General features: G+C 34.5%; 1 protein-coding gene across 2 annotated transcripts in view; it reads left to right on the top strand.

Annotated features, from left to right (window-relative positions):
* CPNE8 (copine 8) overlaps positions 1 to 23380 on the top strand; it is a 135692-nt gene that overhangs the window by 79823 nt on the left and 32489 nt on the right. For both annotated transcript variants that reach the window (XM_081821477.1, XM_081821478.1), the window contains exons 9-10: positions 13408 to 13454; positions 19174 to 19355. In XM_081821477.1, coding sequence (XP_081677603.1) covers positions 13408 to 13454; positions 19174 to 19355 — 229 coding nt within the window. The remainder of the gene's footprint in view (positions 1 to 13407; positions 13455 to 19173; positions 19356 to 23380) is intronic.

Below are 23380 nucleotides of genomic sequence, written 5' to 3'. Positions count from 1 at the left end.
AGTTATTAATATACTGTTCTTTTGATAATGAAATGCAGATTGACAGACAAAATAATTATTGTATTCTGTATGTGTATTTATGTGTCTTTGCTCTTAAAGATTTGTCAAACAATTGAGCAAAGAATTTCAATTCTGATTTTTATTAATGATATTGTGAGGTGGCTTTATCATGACACTCCTCATGCTATATAATGGCAGGCAAATAAGTTCATATATCTAAATTTCAGTTTCCTGTAGTCCACATGAGTCTCTGTAGTTCTACAGTGTACATGAAAAATTATGTCATTCAACTAGATTTTCCAACTCTTTCATGGCCTTAATGATACTTATTTTTCAGCATTCTGAAGTTATTGTTTGTATTCTTACAAAAGACTTACTTTAACCTATCAACTTACTATACAGTGTAATTTGCGTATAATTGTAGTTAACATCTTCTGACCACTTATGTGTCGGGCCCTGAGCTAAATGCTTCATGGGAATTAACTTTACTCATCTCTCCATTGGCCTCTTTCCCTTTATGCTCACCCACTTTCTCCTCCTTCTTTCTATCATGAGTAATATTTTCATTGATAATTTTCTCTTTTCCCAAAAATAATTAAAAAGAAGCTCATTTAATTAACTTCTAGTCTTTATATATCTAATATTTACCATCTAATTGCTGCCAGTCAAAAATACAGTTTAAAAAAAAATACAGTAATTTACATAGCCTAACGGAAAGTGATGTCTTGGCATGCAGAGTATCTAAGAATTTTATTATTAGATATTTATGAAGATTTAAACTTTAATTAACTGTGAGTTATGGAGATTGATCAGAATATTTACTTCATAGGATACTTGGGTTCTGATTAAAGAAATGAAGAGTAGATTTTCATGTTCTATCTTTCTTAAAAATCTCTATTGGTATAAAAATAATGTTATAGCAATTTGAAAGGAGAACATCAATATGAAAACCAAGGTGGAAGTGTAGCTACAAACATCTAATCCAGATATTTTAGTACATTATATTTATTTTTCTTGATAGATTTTCTATCAGTTTTTTTTTTTTTCACCTGTTTAGACATTGTAGCATTTTGGGCTTTCTGCCCCTGCTATTAAGAAGTCTCAACCTCAAGTAGATAAATGCACTGTAGTGATGGAAAATCATATAAAAAGCAGACACATAATTATACAAAATTTCTGAATAATAGCAAAATAGAATATAATGAGCTGCACTGATTTCAAATTAGAATTAATTGTAATAATTGGCAATTAATTATGTACAGTTTCAATAAATGGCTACTGACTCTTGTGAATTCCTGGTCTCTTAAAATTTATAAAATTCTGAAAACTGTTAAACACCGTGGTTATATTTCATATTCTTCATTTTTTTTTCAAAAATAATAAAATACTTTTATTTTATCTTATTTTATTAGTGTTCTGGGAGAAAGAAGTGTTAGGTCTCCCACATTTTAAACATAAAAATCTTTATTTGTGTTTCACATTATAAACATAAAATGTGAAATGGTAAAAAGAAGAGTTAGGCAAAGTGAACATAATTTATGAAGCTACGTCCTTTGTAATCATACCTCCTAGAGATAATCATAGTTACATGGTTATTTGTTCTGAAACACACAATTTTTTTTGTAACATTGGGATCACACTGCATAATGTTGTATAATGTATATTTTGCTCATTAAATATATTGTGTATATATATTTCTGTATCATTACTTATGTGTCTACCTTATTTTAACAGTTTTCCATTGTTTGGATGTAAATAATTTAGTTAAAAATTTTCTGTGAGATATACTTTAGTTGCATCCATTTTATATTCCTATTATAAACTAGGTTGCAATGGTAAACCCTGGTGCATACCTTCTCGGCATGTCATTAAGCATGTCTACAGGGTCATTTCCTAGAAATAATGTTGTTGGATGAAATGGTATGTGTATTTTATAATTTGTTAGATATCTCTAAGTTGCTGAGAGGGTAGTAATAATAATAATTTACACTCCTCTAACACTTTCATTTGTATATGAAAGTTTACTATATCCTTACCTTGTTAAACATTGTGCCACTCCTTTTATACTTTTGCTAATTTAATAAATGGTATAAGTCATTGTCAGTTTTTATCTGTAAAACCTGTTTATTAGCTATTGTGATCTTTTGTAAAAGCTCATGTCTTTGGAAACCTAGGTTTCAGAAACTTTTTTTTTTTTTTGCTTTTCTTCTGCTCCTTCTTCCCCTAGTTCCACCTAAAAGAATTGAGTATTTTTAACTGAGGACAGAAGATAGAAAGGTAGCTGGCAGCTACATCCTTATAGTGTGGTCGACACATCAGCTAAACTTCCCCAATATTCACATCTTGGCCTTTGATAGAACTCCTCTTCAGCACACATCTAATGAGATTCTTAATTTAGCCATCAGTTCTTGCCTTTTGTCCTGTGATTACGTTGGAGAAGATCAATGAAATAAGCTGACACTTTGGGCTGCCATCAACCAAGCAACCCCAAAGTAGTATTTGGGAGGTCATACTCGTACATTTGAAGATTTGTGGGATTATCAAGGTTAGCTTTTTTTTTTTAATTAAAGATTTTATTTATTTATTCATGAGAGAGAGAGAGAGAGGTAGAGGGAGAAGCAGGCTCCCAAGGAGCAGGGAGCCCGATGTGGGACTCGATCCCAGGACCCTGGGATCATGACCTGAGCCGAAGGCAGACGCTTAACCATCTGAGCACCCAGGCGCCCAAGGTTAGCTTTTTTTTTAAGAGAATGCTCTACCATATTTCCAAATAAGTATGATATTTCGGAAGTGATTGGAGCAAGGTGTTCAATTCCATTTTGTTTTTATAATATATTGTAGTAACTACTCACTTTTTTTTTTTTTAAAGATTTTATTTATTTATGCATGAGAGAGAGAGAGGCAGAGGGAGAAGCAGGCTCTCCGCTGAGCAGGAAGCCTGATGCGGGACTCGATCCCAGGACCTGGGATCATGACCTGAGCCGAAAGCAGACACTTAACCATCTGAGCCACTCAGGCGCCCATAACTACTCACTTTTAACTTAAGATACTAAGATAATCAGTATTTGTTGCCAATATTTGTGGATTGTTTTGTTGCTAACTTGGGTTAGCATCATTGTTGCTAATTTGGGTGGCATCAATTCAGGGACCTATTCACCATATCCTTTCTAATCTAGGAGAAACTATTGTTAACTTATGATCATGCTGAACCTGAGCTGATTTAGGTAGAGGTCTTCAAAAAGGTAAAAAAAAATCAACATATAAAATATGAGTAGCAATTGATACTTTGGGCTAGCTCTGGGTTTTCCAAAAGAAAGTTAGTTGAGATTTTCCTGCATTCATTTTGTGCTCTGCATTAATTTTGTAAAACATTTTCCTTACACTCGGATGTGTGGGAGCATGAGAAAAGAGAAAGGGGGCAAACAGGTGACTGATGTAGAATATGTAGGACTAACAGCTTGTGATTAAACTCTTCTTGAATTGCCTTTAAAATTTCATCTCTCTTCTTGTTTCAGCTCACAAAAAAAGAATTCAATAGAAAATTATAAAAATGTTATTTGTTTTCTCATGAATCCAAGTAGAAATTATGCAGAGTTAAGAATGAACACATTCAAATACCAAACAAAATTGTTTTCATAGTCCTTTAATATCTCCCCATTCAAAGGAGCATTATAGACCTAATTTCTGGTTTTGGATATTCTAGGCTTCCATTACTTTAGTTGTTATTGATGTAGATATTTACATGAAAATATAACCCTGATTGTGAAACCATATTGTTAGCTTGTTACTTTTCATTCACAGTCTCAGTTGCTAAAACACTCTGTTTGGCTGCAATCATCAGGTTTAAGAATTCAGGTATACAGTGAGCAGATGAGACAGATGCATTCTAAATCAGCCAAGCTCCAATTTTCATGCAAATATTCTCTGAAATAAAAATCTAATTCTTAGGACTTCTTTTTGGTTAAGCAGTACCGTGCTTTTCCTGGAGCATAAGATATATTTTACGACTTGAAGTCATAAAGAACTTTATTTTCTAAATAGAGGAATAATATCTACAAAGGATGTCTTACAGTATAGTAATAAAAACTGATTGTCCCGTCTGGATTGTTGACCCTGGGGTCATTTTTTGAAATGATACTGTGTACATTTATCCCAGGGATTATGTTATTTCTGTTTGCTTATTAAGAAATAATTTTGAATATTAAAAGTCTGATATAATTGGGAACTAAAGATATTTACTGAGTAATCTTTAATCTATGGCCTTGAATACCTAATAACTATTAATAAGGACAATGTCAGATTCACATAAAGTCACAGACTGTTCTGAAATCTAAGATTCTGCTTTAGAGTAACATTATCATTATTATAATTATTATTATCTGTAAAATGGGTTTACTTACTTCTACAGATTTGTAAAATATATGTTTCTATATTTTCAATGACTCTATACACTATACAGATACACTGTAAGTATCTCAGGGCAGAATCATAAATATCAGTTTGGTTAAGTCCTCTAGATATCTTAAGTCTTCATGAAACTCTTCACTCCACCACCACCATGTCCAAGAACAAATATCTATAAAGTTTTACATACCTCTTTGACTGGCAGATGAAGGGGGAAACAGATCACAAATTCTGCATACTGAGTCCCTCTAAGTTACCAGAATTTCATGTCAACATGGAACCCTAGTCCATGCTTTTTATCAGACTATTGAATGTATTTAGAAACTTGCAGGACTACAGACTGCCCTTTTCTTCCTCTGAAGAAAGCCCGAACTCTCATCCAACTGATTCCAATGAGTTACAGAAGTCCCTACCACTTATATTGAGTGGTTCCTAGTTTCATTGGTGTTATTTTAATCTGTCCCTTATATTATATGACTTGTCTTCTCAAAAAGACTGGCAATTTTAAAATATTTTATTAGAGCTGAATGCCAAGTAGCCACTGAATAAATCCAGGTTGATGAAAAAGCCATTTTAAACCTGACTTTCCACCCTTTCCCCAAAATCTCTTAGCATAATGAAACATTATAATAAATAGGACTTTTTAACAAAGAGTGTGACAATTCATTGAATTAGATAATATACCTTTCTGTCTCTCTCAGAATTTATCATCTTGTGACTTTCCTCTTTCCACAATGCATGCCACAATCACCAAATAAAACAGATGAACCACGCTTTCTGGGATAAGAAAAAAATGCTTTTATGTTGCCTCTGCCAGAAGATATCTCCATTTAACTCATATCTGGGTTTGTAGTGACTTGGAGGAAAGACAAGATCAAGATTAGAAGCATGGGACCGGGGGTGCCTGGGTGGCTCAGTCGGTTAAGAGTCTGCCTTCCGCTCAGGTCACGGTCCCAGGGTCCTGGGATTGAACCCAGCTGCAGGCTCCCTGCTCAGCAGGGAGTCTGCTTCTCCCTCTGCCTCTGCCCCTCCTCCCCACTCATGCGCGTGCGCACTCTCTCTCTCTCTCAAGTAAATAAATAAAATCTTAAAAAAAAAAAAAAGAAGCAGCAGCAGCACGGGACTGTTTGTTTCCCTCACATCTTAGCAGAAAGGGACTACAAGAGAGAGGGTAATAGGCAAGATGCTCACTGGGCAAGTTCTGGGAAATTAATAGGTAAATATTTGGCCAGAGTCAAGTCCATTGCAAAGATGCAGTTGCTGATAACTGAGGCAGTGCATAGTAGTGACCAAGAATTTAGGTTCTGGCATGAACTGCCTAGTTCAAATCTTAGATCTGCCTCTTATTATCATAACCTGTTTCCCTTTATATGAAATAGGAATAAAATAGTGCCTATCTCATGGAATGGCTATGTGGATTAAATGAGTTAACGCTCAATAAATGCTAGTTACCATTTTTCTGAATAATTTGAATTTGTTTAAAGTTCCAATGTCTCTTATCTCGTTTGGTCTTCATAATATTGTTGGTGGTAATTGTCCTAGTTATCAGAGACTTGGAAAGAAAAAAAGATATATTCAAATTTACGAAGTCAATAAATGTTAATTTTTTTATAGTTCACTTCTCTATGGAGGGATGCCAAGACATTCCTTCCATTCCAGTCTCAACCCAAACCCTGACCCTGATTCTACAACTTGTCTGAAATTAGAGATAAAAAGTTTATATTCCACTTTTGAAGTAAGAAATCTTGGGTGGGGGGCAAGAGATACCTACCTATCCTAAGCTAATTTTAAAGGCTAAAGTGGGCTTCTTGATACTGCTGATTTTAAGGGTAAGTTGAATATCAGTAAGTCCTGTTATTAACAAGCTCCATAAAGATTTCTTTCCCTTAAAAATACTTGAAGGAAGTGTGATGATGTTGTAAAATGTTTCCCTTACTTTTATAAAATTGGCAGCTTTATATTGTATAGGTTGCCTCAGGAAGCACATCTTGCCAGGACATGCAATACTGTAAGGGGTTTGTTTTTTTTCTAACCCAATTTCTTATTTGAAAACTGAATATACATGTCTAAGATTTTTTATGGTGTTTCTTGTTGTGGCACCCAAGTGTTCGGCATTCATCAAATCAGTGGAGAGCTAAACCCTGCAGTGCTGAATGGGGCGAACTCTAATAAAAAACAAAGCCATTCTGCCTTCTATAAATACATTCACATAGAGTATTATCATATATGAACTAAACTCATCTAAACTAAGATTTAGAAAGGAAACTTACAAATATTAAGACTCATAAACTTTGTTTTGGTTAATGCATGATACTAATTTTTATGCATGTTTAAATGCATGCTTGAAAAAGCTAGACATGTCCAGAGGCATCTTTTTAAGTGTGGTTTCATTGACAGCTGATGTTATTTTTCAGATGATTTTTTTCAGAGCCATTTATTTCAGAGTCCAAGAAAACTGCATGTAGGCTTCGTCATCAGAACTAGCACTAATTTAGCCCAAATACTGACAATCTGTTTTGTATCAGGCAGTTTCTTAGTTATGTTTTATGATCAGAGTGTGCATTTCCAGCCACACTATCTCTAAAATAGTTCTGGTGGGCGCTTAGACCTGGTGGGCAGGTTGTGGTAGAGCAGGAGCGTTTTATCACTTATATCGCTTAGAATTGCTGGTTTATGGTTATAATAAAATGTAGACTGAGTATTAGAAGATTGCATTATTGGTTTTAAGTCATCTAGAGACAACGCACTTCTTACTGCCTACACTGGTTGGGAGTTTATTACCCCATCCTTGATACGCCACTGACCAACACTATGGGAAGAATTAATGAAAGAGAAGTATGTGTTCATGTTAAGAGAGAACTGTCTTTTCTGACCCAACAGAGGAAAGGATTAATTTGAGCCAGGAAAGGATGACATGGATTGCTCAGGAAATTTGTCCTCCAGCATGTAGAATATTTGTTAATGAGCAGGTACTTCAGGGTTTTATTTTTATTAATTAGAGGACTTCGTCAATGTAGCAATTACCTGTTTATCGTTTGAGAAAACGAGGGCTTAGAGACTTGGAAATTTTGCCGAGGTTTCCAACTCCAATCTGTGATTCAGAAGTTCTAGAATCTTTCTACTAGGGATGATTACCTCGTCAGCATCTACCTCACTTTAAGTGGGACTGTTGTATAGTGCTTGCATTTTTTTATTTTGGTGATGTTTTGTTTATTTTGATTATGTCACTTGTAGATATTTTCTAAACCAGTGATTTGAAAAAAGTTGGCCACCTTGCATATCTTTCTTGATAAGAAGCTCTTGAACTACAAGGCCTTGTGAAGTTGAACTTTGGAACACTCTTACTGTGTTAAAAAAAAAAAAAAAAAGATACTGAAATCAGTCTTCAAAGTCCAGAGAAAGCACAAAAGTTTGGTAATTGATGAAAACTAGATTTAGTAAGGACCAAGAATATTAGTGTAAATAGTTGAAGAACCACATCGTTGGTCTCATTATTTTTTACTCTGACTTCTGACATTTTACTGAGCCATCAGAAATCCGGACTGTTTGGAAGGATAGAAAAGAAAACAAGGCAGGGGTCAAAGCTTACAATTACTTCATTCCAAGGGAATTTGTTTGAGGAAGTACCCAGATAACACCTCCTAACAAGGCTAGATCATTTGTGCTGCAGTTTTGGGTTGGGCAGGTTGAGACCTTTAGCAGCTGGTGTGAAGGGAAGGAAATCTGACATGGGAGGGTCAGGTTTTCAGAAATAACCTGAAATTCTGGTAGGTCCAGAAATTTGATAAGCGAATGCACTCCAGTTTTCAAAGAAGTATGCTAACTCAGATCCCAAAAAGCTAGCATCAATAATGGTGATGATAACAACTGCTCATTGAGTGCCTACTTAAAGGACAGGTGCTTGTCCTCAAAACAACAATCCAAGGAAGGTTTTATTATCCTAAACTTACTATAAAGGAGCTGCAGGGAGGTTCAATAGCTTTCCCAAGATCATGTTGCAAGTAGGTGAAAGTGTTTATATTTGAATTTGCATTTGTGTATCTCAAAGCTTGCTGTCATTCTAGATCTTACTTGCTGAGGGCAGTTAAACCTGTGAGTAGTTTGTGAGCATGGGAAGCAGGAATTTTGAAGATGCAATGAAATTTGGATCAGGCAATTGTCTTTATTGTCATTTAGGTAGGTGAACTACCTTTAAGAAAAAGAGAAAAGGTAAGAAAGGCAAGGGTGTAAGATTTAGCCAATGGTGAGCTAGGGGTAGGAAGAATTGGGCTGGATAATAGTCCCTGAGGCAAGTGAACCAGGGATTCAGGGTAGATTCCAGAACCAAAATGAGAACAAGAATGCATGTCAGTATATCGAGGAAGAAGCGTAGTCTTGGTGCCAGTGTGGCAAGAATAAGAGGAATCTTAGAGCTAAGTGGGCATCTCAGTTTCATTTAGAGGTTCTAAATTCCAGCAGCTAGTGGATCTGAACCTGAGTTTGTCAAGATTAAAGAAGGATGGCTGACAGTTCATCTTTCATACTGATAATGTTCAATTTGTGCAGCTGAACGGAATTTGAAATTGGGAAGAAAGTAAAACAGTCCTTCTGCACACCCCCATCACAGTTGTTAGTTCTCAATAATAAATACGTAATGACAAACACAGAAAAGTTGTCTAAGATGGCATTACTGTGTGTGCGTGTGCGGGCACATGTGTGTGCGTGTGTGCAGATACACAGGCGAATGTGTAGTATTCTTTGACATACATATATAAACTTGTTTTCTATGGATCTTTGCTGTGCTAGTTAAATCTTCCATCTTGACATCTGATTTGTCATTTACAGCTTTTGGAAAGGTGGCGGAGTAAAATAAGGACATTTTCCAAGTATATATTTTAGCAGTACTAGGACATATGCATCAGGAAGTCTTATGAGATGTTACTATTAACTCATGAAATTTGGCAGGCATCCCTTTTTTATACTCTAAAGTATAATACTACTATCTAGGTTTCTTGAAATCCTGTTCCTTCTTGTCTGCTTCTAAAATGCAAAATGACAACTAAACTAACACTTCCTAAGCAGAATGTTTCAAGGATTTATATGTGATCATTTTATGAATATTCTGCCAAGAGTCATCTTGTGTGAATTCAGATTTTTTACTTTGATGAGCGATTGATTTTTTTCTTCTAACATTAGCCTTCATGCAATATTGAAGAATGAAAAAGGGTAATAGGATTACCGATGAAGATGTTTTGTTTGGTTTACTTCTATGACACAAATCATTTATCAAAGTCTACAAGAAATCTGTCTTAATAGCCTAAAGTTATAGTATTGCTAGCAACTTTCTTTAAAACTTTTATTAGTGGGGCACCTAGATGGCTCAGTTGGTTAAGCACTGACTCTTGATTTCGGCTCAGGTCCTGATCTCAGGGTTGTGAGATCAGCCCTGTGTGGGGCTCTGCACTGGGCGTGGACCCTGCTTAAGATTCTCTGCCCCACCCCACTCCTGCCCCTGCTGTGCACAGGTGCACTCTCTCTCTAAAAAAAAAACAAAACATATTTGTTAATATTTTCAAAATAACGTAGAATGTGACACTTGGTATAGCAAGTATACATTATAATATGAATGGAAACTTGGGAATCATGGGAATGAATAAGCTGTTACCCACAGTAAGTGCACAATTGAGTTTTAAGTTACACTATTGATTGTGAATTCAATGATAAACCGCTGTACTGTTTTTTGTCATTGCTTTTAATAGTAGAAAGCTGGAACTGTAAGCTCTAGAGGTTCAAGGATAGTTTTGGTGCACTCCTATTTTCTTAACACAGTGCCTGGCAATCAGAAGATGCTCTATAAATGTTGAATTGTAATTTTTTAAATGGAAAAACCCAAATGGTGTGGTTAAGAGGCTCCCCCTTTCTTTTCTCCTTCCTTCTTTTCTTCCTTTTTTAAAATTTTCTTTTCTTTTTAACACTTCATTATTTTTTGGTACCTAATCTGCTTGGTTTTGTAATTTAGCTTATTTAGCGCTAGACATTTTGTTAGCTAGAGGCTTCAGTAAGGCAGTTTAATAATATATATCTCCTCTTTTTTATTCTTTTTTTTTTTTAAAGATTTTATTTATTTGACGCAGAGAGAGCGACAGCGAGAGAGGGAACACAAGCAGGGGGAGTGGGGGAGGGAGAAGCAGGCCTCCCACGTAGCAGGGAGCCCGATGCAGGGCTCGATCCCAGGACCGTGGGATCATGACCTGAGCCAAAGGCAGACGCTTAACGACTGAGCCACCCAGGCGCCCCTCCTCTTCTTTATTCTTATGTACAGTATAGTTCTTTAGTTGGTAGCCATGCCTTTTCCTCATAGTTTTGCTAGGCAGAACTTTGGCTCTGAAAGGACCATTGTATCTCTGATTATTGAAATTTTTTACCTGCAACTAATGCTTCTAAGAAGTTGGTGGTTATGCTACCCATCTTGGGCTGTCCTGGAGAACATATTAGAAGCAATCATAAATTGAATGCATTCATTCACCCAATAAATACAGTGAGGTTCCAATATTGGCAAAGCATTTTGCAGACCCTGTTGCAAGAGACAGTTGAATCAAGACAAGGTATCTATTCCTACAACCTAAGGGAGATCAAACCGAAGACTCAATTCCTAAATTGACCTTTATAATGTGCTAAAACATACGTTCTTGCAGCTTAGAGTTTTCATTTCTAAAGAGGTGTCATTTGGAAAAAGTAACATAAGAAGGCATTTGTACTGATAATTTTGTGATTTATATATTTAACAACACACTTGATACAAGGGCTAATTTGCCCAAGCAGAAGAATGTGCCCTGGCATTCTTATCATTAAGGATATTTGCATAGTATCATTTTTATGTTTGTGACATAATAATTATTATCTTTTATTATGTTATTACAGTCAAGCAGTTTACAAATATTTAATAGTAGAAATAGAGTAGTATGGAGTTTATGAATATGGTCTTTGAGGTTTGATGTGAATTCAAATTTCAGTACTGGCATTTATTACACATTAAGTTTTGTGAGCATAGTTTTCATTGTCTATAAAAGGAGAATAATAGTATCTTTAAAAAATTATGAAGTTAGTTGATAAAAGCTATGTAAAAGCACGTTTTATATGCTTATACATAATATATATATAATGTGTTACATATATACACATATATAAATATATATAGATATAATATTTCATTTAGTTTTTCTGTTAGTTCTTGTTATTGTTGTGTGCCAGGCACCTGACCTCTGAGAATTTTGAAACTTGGCTAATGTCAGCAACTGAGTTGCTGTAATTCAAACCCTGTTTTTTCAGACTCAAAAGCTGTGCCCTTTCTGATACATCTTACCACCCTGTATTACAGTCACTTCTTTCCCTAGCAGTAGAATGACGAAGCAATGTGCTGATGGTGACTGTTCTTTTCAATTCCTCAAAGGGACTTATTACCTCAAAATGTTCTCCCAAATGTCTCATTATATTCTTTTTCTAAAAGTTTTTAACTCCTTTTGGTTCATACTGGTTAGTGGTATGCTCCAAATTAGCCTATATTCTTAGCCTATAAACCTAATTTCTCCTGTGAGGAAAAAAATTACCTTATAGCTATAAAGAGAATCTATGTTAGTTTTTATTAAATGTAAAGCACAAACCGTTGTTCATTCCTTAGGAAAAAAAAAATGTGTGAATTTGTTTCAATACCTGAGTAGTGTTTAGGGATTTTAAAACTGAATTTTTAGAAAAAGAAGGAAATATTACTATAATTTATACTAAGAAAACTATAAGGGACCCTATGCCGTAATACCCATCATCGTCATCATCATCATCAACACCACCATTTAAACAGCAGTTCCAGGGGCGCCTGGGTGGCTCAGTCGTTAAGCGTCTGCCTTCAGCTCAGGTCATGATCCCAGCGTCCTGGGATCAAGCCCCGCATCAGGCTCTCTGCTCGGCGGGAAGCCTGCTTCTCCTTCTCCCACTCCCCCTGCTTGTGTTTCCTCTTTCGCTGTGTTTCTCTCTGTCAAATAAATAAAATCTTAAAAAAAAAAAAAAAAAACAGCAGTTCCAAACTTTGAAGTGTGAAATAAGTTGTGCAATGTGCCAAAAGTAATGTTTCTAAAAATAAGGTGATTTATAGTACTCATGTTTTCAAATGACTTACTTTTTAAATTTTTTTAAAATTAGGTGTGATTGCAGGTTATCCCAGTAATCATATCATTGTTGCTTATTTTTGTTTTTTTGCCTTCTTTTGTAAGAAAGAGGTAGAATTACATATAGGAGTCGGAGATGTATCCAAAGGAGTGAATTTTTTATGCAAATACCACCTCTTTGGTTTCTATCAGAAAATAAAAAAGAAGATAAAAGAACTAACCCAGTAAAATAATTTGGGGTAACTCCCATGTGCTGAAAATTTATATTATATATAACCAACATCAGCTATATAAATATTTATCTATGTCTATAAATTCACACACACAGGAATGCTGTGAGTACTGAGAGATAGATTAGTATCTGAAGTACTGCATTTCTGAAGAAAGCAGAAGAAAATCTTGTGTGTTCAGTGTTGTGAAAAGAATTAGTTTAAGGAATGATATGATTAGAGATGATTTTAGCTCTGCCACACTTCTAAGGGTATAATGATTCAACAATGACTACAGAATGGTTTTAAAAGCAAATTGATAATAAATGCTGACATTGGAGACTGGCAAATCATTATTTGCAGTTTGACTGACTTCTTTATTATGAGCCCCTCACTTAATTATTGTGTTCCCAAATAGGAGCTATTTTTATTCCTCACACTTTGTTTCTTATTTTACAGTTGTATGATTGTAAAGATATTTTGCCCAGTTTTTACCTTCTAAAACTGCCTGTCCTGATGCTATCCAGTGTTTACTGAATATCCCTGCTAATAATAACATTTAGGAAATTTAATGATGTTAAAAAATTTGATAACACAAGTGGAAATCAAACTCTTTTCTATGAGATTAATTATTAATGATTCTTATTTACTTCTAGAACGCAAATCAATTTCACAGTGGCTATTGATTTTACAGCATCAAATGGTGAGTATTATGACTATCACTAGTACAAAATATCAGCAATTAATTGAAATATAAAGATTTATCTTCATGAGGTTAGATATTTTATTCCTATATTTACATACTTCTGAAGCATGTCATATAAAATTCAGGTCATGTTTCCTTTCTTTTTACTATAATGAAATAGTTAGGTATACAAATGACTAGAAGAAATATAAAAAAAGGCCTAATACTCCCATTCAAATTTATTAAATATTGAACTATTGTAATTTTTGTTTCAGATATTTTTAAAAAGAAAATCTGAGATCTAGTTAAGCCCATTGTGTACTTTGGCCCCATTTCTTTGACCCTCCCTTTGTCTTCATACATAATTATAATGCTGAAGTGTGTTGAATTATCTTCCTTTTATAGTACTTTTGTGTGTATTAATATACATAAACGTAATTCAAATCATGTACTTTATGCAACTCACTTCATTTTTACTTGACTATTTTTAAGAATTACTCATTTTAACACATTTATATTTAATTAAGGGGGATTATCATATAATATCCCATGTATAGATATTCATAATTTGTTTATCAAACATTTCAAGAAAGAAAAGATAGTGAACTTTTTAAAATTTTATTTTGAAGTACCATTGTATGAAAGAGATCATTTGAATTGAGTTATTATGTATCATAAGAACATCAATCTCATTGTTTAATTTTTACCAGAATTTGCCATCAGTTATATTTATCAGTTTTTTCCCCAAATTACTTATTGTGCTTATAGCTCTCACATTATTTTCTCTTTACCTCACATTTCTTGCACTTTGAGTCACATTTTACAAAGTAATAGAATTTTTAGGTAAGGAAGAACCTTAGCGATCACTACTCCAACCCATCCTCTTATACAAATGAGGAAACTCATATCCAGAAAATCATTTTACTAAATACATCTTGGCTTGTTAATACTAGAGTTAAGAACAGAGATGAGTAAATCGAAATCTAATTTAACTCACCTTTGGTTTCATGTTAAGTATATTCTCCAACACTTTGACTTCAAGTTAATTAATTTTATTCATGTATTTTATTCAGTAAAATATGAAATATAGAAATAAAACCTAAAGTCTAAATGGGTTAAAATACTAGCTTTTGTTCACTGATGAATATTAGCATAACAACTAGAAGAGCAAAAATCTATTGAATAATAAGACACAAACTCTTGAAACTGACTTAAAAAGGTACAATCTGAATAGACCTATAATAAGAGATTGAATTCATAATAAGAAAAGTATCCACAAAGTTTATCTGGGTCCAGGTCCAGATAAACTTCACTGGTGAATTCTACCAAAGAAGAACAGATATAAATTCTTCACAAACTCCTCCAAAAAATAGAAGAGGAGAGAAAACTTCCCAACTCAACATACGAAGTTAGTATTACCTTGATACCAAAACTAGACAAAGAAAAGAATAACTAAAGATCAATATCTTTTATGGATATGGATATAACAATCCTCAATAAAACACTACCAAGTTGAATCCAGCAACTTAAAAAGAAAATTATACACCCTGAGGAAGTAAAATTTATCTCAGGAATGCAAGGTTGGCTTAATATTCAAAAATCAAATAACTTACCATATCAATAGAAGAAAATGTAAAAATCACATGGTCCTGTCAATTGGTGCAGAAAAAAAGCATTTTGCAAAGTCCAACACATTTTCAGGATAAAAACACTTAACAAACTAGAAATAGAAGTTGACTTTCTAATCTTATGAAGGGAAAATATGAAAAACCCATACCTAACATAGCTTAATGCATTCCCCCTAAAATGAGAAATAGGGCAAGGATGTCTGCTTTTGCCACTTCTAGTCAACATTGTACTGGAAGTTGTAGGCATAGCAGTTATTCAAGAAAAAGAAATAAAAAATATCCAGATTGAAAAGAAGGAAGTAAAACTATTTATATTTGCAGATGACATAATCATATATATATATATAAAATCCCAAAGAATTCACTAAAAATCTATTAAAACTAACAAATGAGCTTAGCAAGATTGAAGGATAAAATATCAATATATAAAAATAAGGTCTTTTTCTATACACTTCAGTTAACAATCTGAAAATGAAATTAAGAAAATTCCATTTACAGTAGTAGTAAAAGGAATATAATACTCAGAAATAAATTTAACAAAGTGCAAACTTTATACTATAAAAACTATATTCTGAAAAAAATTCTTGAAAGAAATTAGATTTAAATAAGTGGAAAGATAGGCCCTTTTCATGGATTGGAAAATTCAACTGTTAAGAGGACAACATTTCTCAAAGCAATCAACAGATTCAGTGCAATCTCATTCAAAATCTGAAAGGCCTGTTTTGCATAAATGGATGCCCCAGAAATTCATGTGGATCTAGAAGAGCCAAAGCAGACTTGAAAAGAGAGAACAAAGTGGAAATATTCTTACTTCCCATTTTTGCAACTTGCTACAAAGCAACAGTAACCAAGAAAGCATGGTGCTGGTGTAAAGATAGATATATAGTGCCATGAAATAGAGTGGAGATTCCAGAAATAAACCCATGAGTCTAAGTTTAACTGATTTGAGAACGGTACCAAGACAATTCAATGAGGAAAGAATGGTCTTTTCAACAAAGCTGGGACAACAGGATAGCTACGTACAAATGATTTTAAAATGTAGTATATTCACACAGGAGAATACTATTCAGCAATAAACAGGAATGAAATATGAATTACCGATACATGCTATGACATAAATGAACCTTGAAATCATTATGCTAAGTGAAAGAAGCTAGTCACAAAAGATGACATATTATGTGAATCTATTTATATGTAATGTCCAGAATAAGCAAATTAATAGAGATGGAAAGATTAATCATTGTTTGGAGCTGGGCTGGATGGAGTGATAAGGGAGGGATAGTGAAGAGGTACAGGGTTTCTCTTTGAGGTGATAAAAATGTTCTAAAATTGAAGTGATGGTTGTACATATCTGTGAGTATATTAAAAATCACTTGTACATTTTAAATGGTTAAATTGTAAGTTATATCTTATTATATCTCAATAAAACTTTTTAAAAAGAGTGTAGTCATGTGTGATTTTTTTATAAAGGCATAATGTACATCTAAGACAAAATCAGATATAAGTTTGATGATATCCAGTGTTTAAAATATTACAAAATCTTAAGTATAGAGTTCTAGCTATGAATAAGGGCTATGGAATCAGATTGCCTAGATTTACATTCTAGTTTTACCAACTTTTACAGTGTGATTAGGAGTAAAGTATTTAATCTGAAAATTGGGTAAAATAAAAAAGTACCTACATCATAGGTGTGTTGAAAGATATGAAGTTAAGAAAGATATGAAGTCAGGTGTTCAGTACATGTTAGATCCCATGCTATTATAATTATCATGGATATTGTTGGGTCCCAATGTTATCAACTTACCACAAATTCATTGTTCATATGCATTGTTGCATATACAGAGGTGGCACAAATGTGGTCCCAGATTCTAGGAATGGACAGTCAATGTGGCAGATTTTTAACTGCCATATTTTGTGGTGCAGAGCACAAGAGTCCTAAAAGTAAGAGAGGAAAGACAATAAGGGTTGGAATAAGCAAGGAAGGCTGTCTGGTGCAAGTAAAACATAAGCTGGAGGAGAGTAAAGTGACTTCCAGGACACGGTAGCTACTTGAGATGTAGAGATAGGAAGGAAGATCTCATTAGTGATACAGTGAAGAGATGGTCTGATGAAGATGCTGGAAAGAGACAGGCAACATATTTGCATGGGTGGGATCCAGCCCTGCTATGCATGATAGGTGAAGATGTTTAGACATGCTGGGGTATGAATGATATTTGTATCTCAATTTTAAGTTACAGTTTTCTTAATAAAATAGACTTTGTTGCCATATTGCAGCCATTGGGTAACAATTCTTCTTATATTTGAAAGTTATGTTAAATAACCACTTAGTCAAGTAAGTGGCTCCAGTGGGCTTTTGATCAAGTGCAAAATTCTGACTTTAGAAGAGAGTGTCATTGAAAAATTGCACCAGATAATTTAAACAGACAAGGAAGACTTTAATCAGGACTGTTGCCACAGAAGTCAAGGCTATTGCGATATAAGGGAAAAATTGAACCAACACCTCCAAAACAAAAGGTGGGAGGGATTTTAAGTACTGCCGTGATCTAATGGAAAATGTTGAGGGACATTAGAGGGGACATTGTTCTGTTTACTAATTAGCACTTATTAAAGTTAGGCTCCTACCTTCGCAAAGAGACTAGGGAACAGGAGTGCTATCTTTCTCCATGATTACATTTCGTGGAGGGCTCCCAGGTCCTGGAGATAAACAGCCCTGGGTTGTAGAAGATTTACATTTCAAAGGTGCAGAGAAAGAATTTACAATTGCAAGTTTTCTAAAGCAAATGCTATAAGAAAAGGAAGATCAGGGGCCTACAGTTATGAAGAAACCTTTCCAAAGTTCAGCCAAATTGAGGGGAATGAATGTTAAGGCCATTTGGTCAGAAGATAACTTTTTCAGAAATTTTATCATGTGGAACTAGCCCTTAAATGCCGGTAACCCTTTGGAAATATAAATGCATTTATGCAATGCATTATTTTTAGACTAGAAATGTTCTGTGTATAATTATATGTATTGTAAACCAAGGGGAGATCGCTCCTTAATTTTGTTTCTCTCTGGATCTCAAGTGCTTATTATTATTATTATTTATCAGAAAAGAACTGTGTGCCCCGAGGCTTTCCTCCTTCAGGCAATGTTTTAATATAGAATTGAGCTTTATATGCTATTACAAGTCCCATTTAACTTTCCATTTTCACTTAAGAAAGTATATGGACTTTCAAGCAGCCTTTGTGCTGGTAATTAGGGCAACTTAATGTGAATCTCAATGTGTTTTGAGTGGTAGCACTTATATTACTCTCTCTCTCAAATTCATCTCTATTCAAATGCAACATCTTACATAGTATAAGTATATTGAAATTTCAGAACCTTGTGGCTGACCCAGACAGTAATAACAGTAGCAATTAAACCTTACATTTCTATGGTGCTTTATTATTTTTAATCACTTCCACATACATAATCTCATTTTGTCCTTCCAGTTAACACTGGTAGGATTTATTGCAGACATTTTATAGGTGTTGTCTTGGAAATTGCAAGACTGGACTTTGAGCCTTCTGGCTCCTAGTTTAATGTCTAGTTAGAAACTCTGAATCCTTTTTCAGATATAGATATTTAATTAGCTTGAATTTGAAAATCACTATGCTTTCCTTTTTAAGTGATTAAATTGAGATATTTCTAAAATATTCCATTTATATTTGTAATAGAACTTTGGGAAGGCTTCGTAGTTCTCTATAAACATAAGGGTTCAAGCTAAAGGCACATGCTTTTTTTTTTAGATAAAGATGACTATAAAATCAGTTTAACAAAAGTACTTTAATACTTCTTCTGTAACTGAGATTCAGAAATAGCCTGTGGCATTGACAATGAGGAATAATTTCTGAAAAAATCTGCATATGCTTTGGCATATCTTTGGAAAGCCTTCTACATGTCTGATATAATGTAATAAATATTTCTATGTTAATCTCCATCCAAAAGAAATTATTAGACAGTATGGATGTAGGCAGAAAACATAATTTTAAGTATTTCATTCTGAAATAGGCATCAAGAAAAATGTTGTCAAAAAAATGACATCTTTAGCCTGATCAGTCATGTTTGAAATATTTTTTTCTGTCATCAGGCAACCCTGCCCAGCCCACTTCTCTCCACTACATGAATCCTTACCAACTGAATGCCTATGGAATGGCCCTGAAAGCAGTGGGAGAAATCGTTCAAGATTATGACAGTGATAAAATGTTCCCAGCTCTAGGCTTTGGTGCAAAACTGCCTCCAGATGGAAGGATATCTCATGAATTTGCTTTGGTAAGAATATATCACAAGGATTTGATCTCTTGAAAAAAAATAATTTGTTGGATCTTTTAATATTGGTTTACTACTTATGCTGTAGTCAATCATGTGGCCATTATATTCATGATTTGGGGTTCAGGAATTTGAGCACAATACAATAGGAGGTGGTTTATTTCTTCAAGATGTCTAGGACCTTACCTAGGATGGCTTGATTGGCTAGAGGTGGCTGGAATTACTCAATTAGAACCATATATCTGGGCTTCATTTTGCTGTGGATTGGATGACTCAGTACTTCTCCATGTCACATCTCGGGGGGTTAACATGTCCCCTAAGATGGCTTTGCTCTTGTCTGATGCTCAAGATAGGATGACTGAAATAGCTGGGTTGCCTGGACATCTCTCCCTTTTTCTACTTACAACCTGTCCATGTGGTTATCGTGGACCTCATCACGGTATGGCCATGTCTTGGTAGTCAGATTTCATACATGGCAGCCAGCTTCCCCAGAGTGAGTATTCTCTAACAGGCTGGGGCAGAAACTGTAGGTTTCTTTACACCATAGCATCAGAAGCCTCAGAAAGTTGTTCTTGCTAAATTCTCTTGGTTATGCAAGTCACTAAGGCCAGCCCAGTTTCCAAGGAACCTTCACCTCTCAGTGGGAGGCTATCTCAAAGAATGTGTGGCTGTTTTAATCTACCATCTAAGAAAATGGTATATCTTTTCAAATATAAAGGAATAGTTATGGCTAGAATTATTTTTTTAATGTGAAGCAATAATTATGGCAATAGCTAATTATGATTTCAATATAATGGAGTAGATATGACTGGAATAAATATTTATCTAGTTCATCTTTACTTTACATAGATCTAGTTCATATTGTGTGATTTTAGATAAGCAGTGTACTGCATTCTACCTTCAAAATAAACCCCATACAGATAATGCTTATAGATCCAGTGAGCCTTACTCTCCCTGCACTTTCTTTTTTTTTTTTTTTTTTAAGATTTTATTTATTTATTTGACAGAGAGAGAGATAGCGAGAGCAAGAACACAAGCAGGGGGAGTGGGAGAGGGAGAAGCAGGCTTCCCGCCGAGCAGGGAGCCCGATGTGGGACTCGATCCCAGGACCCTGAGATCATGACCTGAGCCAAAGGCAGACGCTTAACAACTGAGCCACCCAGGCGCCCCTCTCCCTGCACTTTCTGATAAAATAATGGGAAAATCAATATAGGAATGGTTGGCTATCATTTTGGAAAAATTTTAGCTTTTCATTAGAAGTGCCTTCCTACCCTCTATACATTTCAGAAGTAACCTCTTCCATCCCCATTATTTTTGAAGGCCTTTGTTGTTTTTATTCTTGTTACAAAAGCGATGCATAATCATAGAGATATTTTTTGAAGCTCTCAAGCAAAACAGACAAAAATAAACAATAATACTACCATTTATTGAGTAGTTACTGAGTATGAAGCCAAGTACTTTACAATCCTTTTCTTACATAATCTTCATAAAGTTTCTATGACTATCACATAGCACTACTCTAGCAAGTGCCACACATATTGAATACAGTGAAGAGTGCCTGCCCAAGTGTTGTATACTTCAGTTCAGCAGCATAGCAGCAGTTAACCAGGGTTCCAGAGGACAGGACTTGAACCCAGATCAGTCTTATTTTAGAATACATGCTCTTTAACTGCTATTAAAGCACATTTTATAACAGTACCTATAATCAATCCCACCTCTCGAATATGTGCTTTATTAACACCATGGTATGATATTGATCAGGATACACACACACACACACATCCAGAACTTATATATGATTAGATTTAAACTTCTTTAAATATCTTTTAAGAGCAGTATTTTTACATTTTCATTTCTATATTTACCCTTGCTTTTCTATTCCAGTGCGCTCACAATTGCAGGAAAGGTTGCTGGAGGCTTTAATTCTTTTTTCCATGAATTAGCCCACATGCCACTTTCCCAATGTCATATAAAAATGAATATCTATTGGGATTTTGTTGTGTCTTAGAGAATTAAAATTTCCTGGAAACTTATAAAACCATGAAAGTCACTCATGTGATGCTAAGTCTTAAGTGCCTCAGGAAAAAGGTCATGAGCTATTTTAAAGCTTAAGAAAAGGAATAATTATGTTAAACTAAATGAGGTTTATTAATTTTTCCTTCCATACACTTCTTCTCACCCTTGTGTGTGATTTTTTCCTTTTGTCTCTCTCTAATCCTCTACTTTTCTGCTTTTCCTACATCCAGATTCATTTCTTATAAAAAAAACCTATGCAAATATCTATTGCCAAGGAAGGATTTTTTATTATTATTTGCATCTTAAACAATTCTTTGAACCCAGTTCAAATACTTATAGGATAGAGATCATACCCCTTTAAGGTTATGAAAAATAGTCTCCCAAATTGAAGCTGAAAACAACAATGATGATAATGAATGAACTTTAGCAGCACTGACCAATTAATTTTTTCAAAGCACTTTTTTTTTTCTTGGGTAAATAAGGCAGAGGAGTTAAGTAGGTCTTCAGTGAGACAGTATTTGATTTGATTTTTTGCTACAGTTTTCTGTTAACCTCATCCTAAACAACTGCAATATATACCTATAAGTGCTGAAATGGCAAATAGGAAAACCAGTCCCATGTCAGTCTGGCAATTAGTGTAGTCTGTAATCCTAACAAACCCTCATATTTTCATGGTAACAATTTGTGATACAGAGTCATAAATATTTATTTATCAAACCAAGTTCAAATAATCTTCAGATAGCAAGGGAGGCCTTCTAAAAAATTAAATAAACCCTAATTGGTGAGTTTAAGGCTAGCGCAAATGTTGAAAGTTGAACAGAAAAATGTAATTTTTAATGTTTTCTTTGCTGTTACTTAAAAGGGTCGCCGATAAACCCCAGCTTTTCCTATGAAATATGAATAAGCATATACATATATTCCATAGTGGAAAAAGAACAGGGAATAGAAAAGGAAAGAAAGAAAGAATGTCCTGGTACCACCATGTTAGCACAAAGGTTGTAAAAGGGAGTCATTGCTCTCTTCCCATTATGAGTCTGAGGACTCCTTAAGTTGTTAAAACAAAATATAATAATAGTGTAGAGCATCAGAGGAGATATTTGTAATGGGCATGGGGCCAATGACCCTTTAAAGAAAGTCTCCTGCAGTGATCAATAGAGAAGTGCTTACATCTGTCCAAGTGATTTCTCCTACTAGAGCTCTAAAAGGGCTGGCCTACTTTTCGCTTACTTTGGCATTTATAGAAATATGTGCAATTTAATATTGATATGTATGTCTTTTCTTCCATCTAGATGCTAACGATTTAACAACCAAGGGTCTTAACATTGTATGCATAAAATAGAAGCTCAACAGATGTTTGCTTACTGAATAAAAGGGAGACTTGCAGCTTTTCCCCACCTAAGCAATCTCTGGGCAGCAACGGATCCATTTGATCCATTTCAAAGAGTAAAGCGACAACTCCTTAGAGCTTCTCTTCAGCATTTTGTCAGCTTGTTAGCCCTGCTGAAAAGTGTTATAGGCTCTAGGCAGCAACAGAGACTGTATAGTCTTCTCTCTTGGAACTGAATCTAAATCCTCAGTACAAGTCTTCAGGGAGCCAAATGGAGGGAAAAATTGGTGAGAGACGGACATCCCTCCCCACTTAAGTCTGCGTGGTGGGATTAGTGCTCATTTTGAATTCTGTTCTTTATGTTCCATGTGTTCTACAAAATAACATTAATTATTTTATAAATGGGAAAGGTTGCTAATTAAAATGGAAATATAAAATAGGGCATCTACTGCCCTCTTCATTAATAAACAACAAAATTGAATGTACTTACTTTCAAAAATATCCTGTGCTTTACTTTTGTGCTAGAGCCACACATAAGCTTATTTTAATTTGTTTTAACAAGTAAAAGCTAATTGCTTGTTAGTAATTAGTAACTAACACACATAATTATTTTGTGAAATGAGTTTTTAGACTTAAAAAATCTTTTTATAACTCATTACAATTTGTCATTAAGAGGAAAATCTCA

Source organism: Leptonychotes weddellii, chromosome 5 (genome assembly GCF_054177405.1).
Source record: "Leptonychotes weddellii isolate Sample4059 chromosome 5, ASM5417740v2, whole genome shotgun sequence".
Taxonomy (NCBI): domain Eukaryota; kingdom Metazoa; phylum Chordata; class Mammalia; order Carnivora; family Phocidae; genus Leptonychotes; species Leptonychotes weddellii.
The sequence above is the reverse complement of the archived record's forward strand: the minus strand, read 5'-3'. Positions and strand labels throughout refer to the sequence as shown.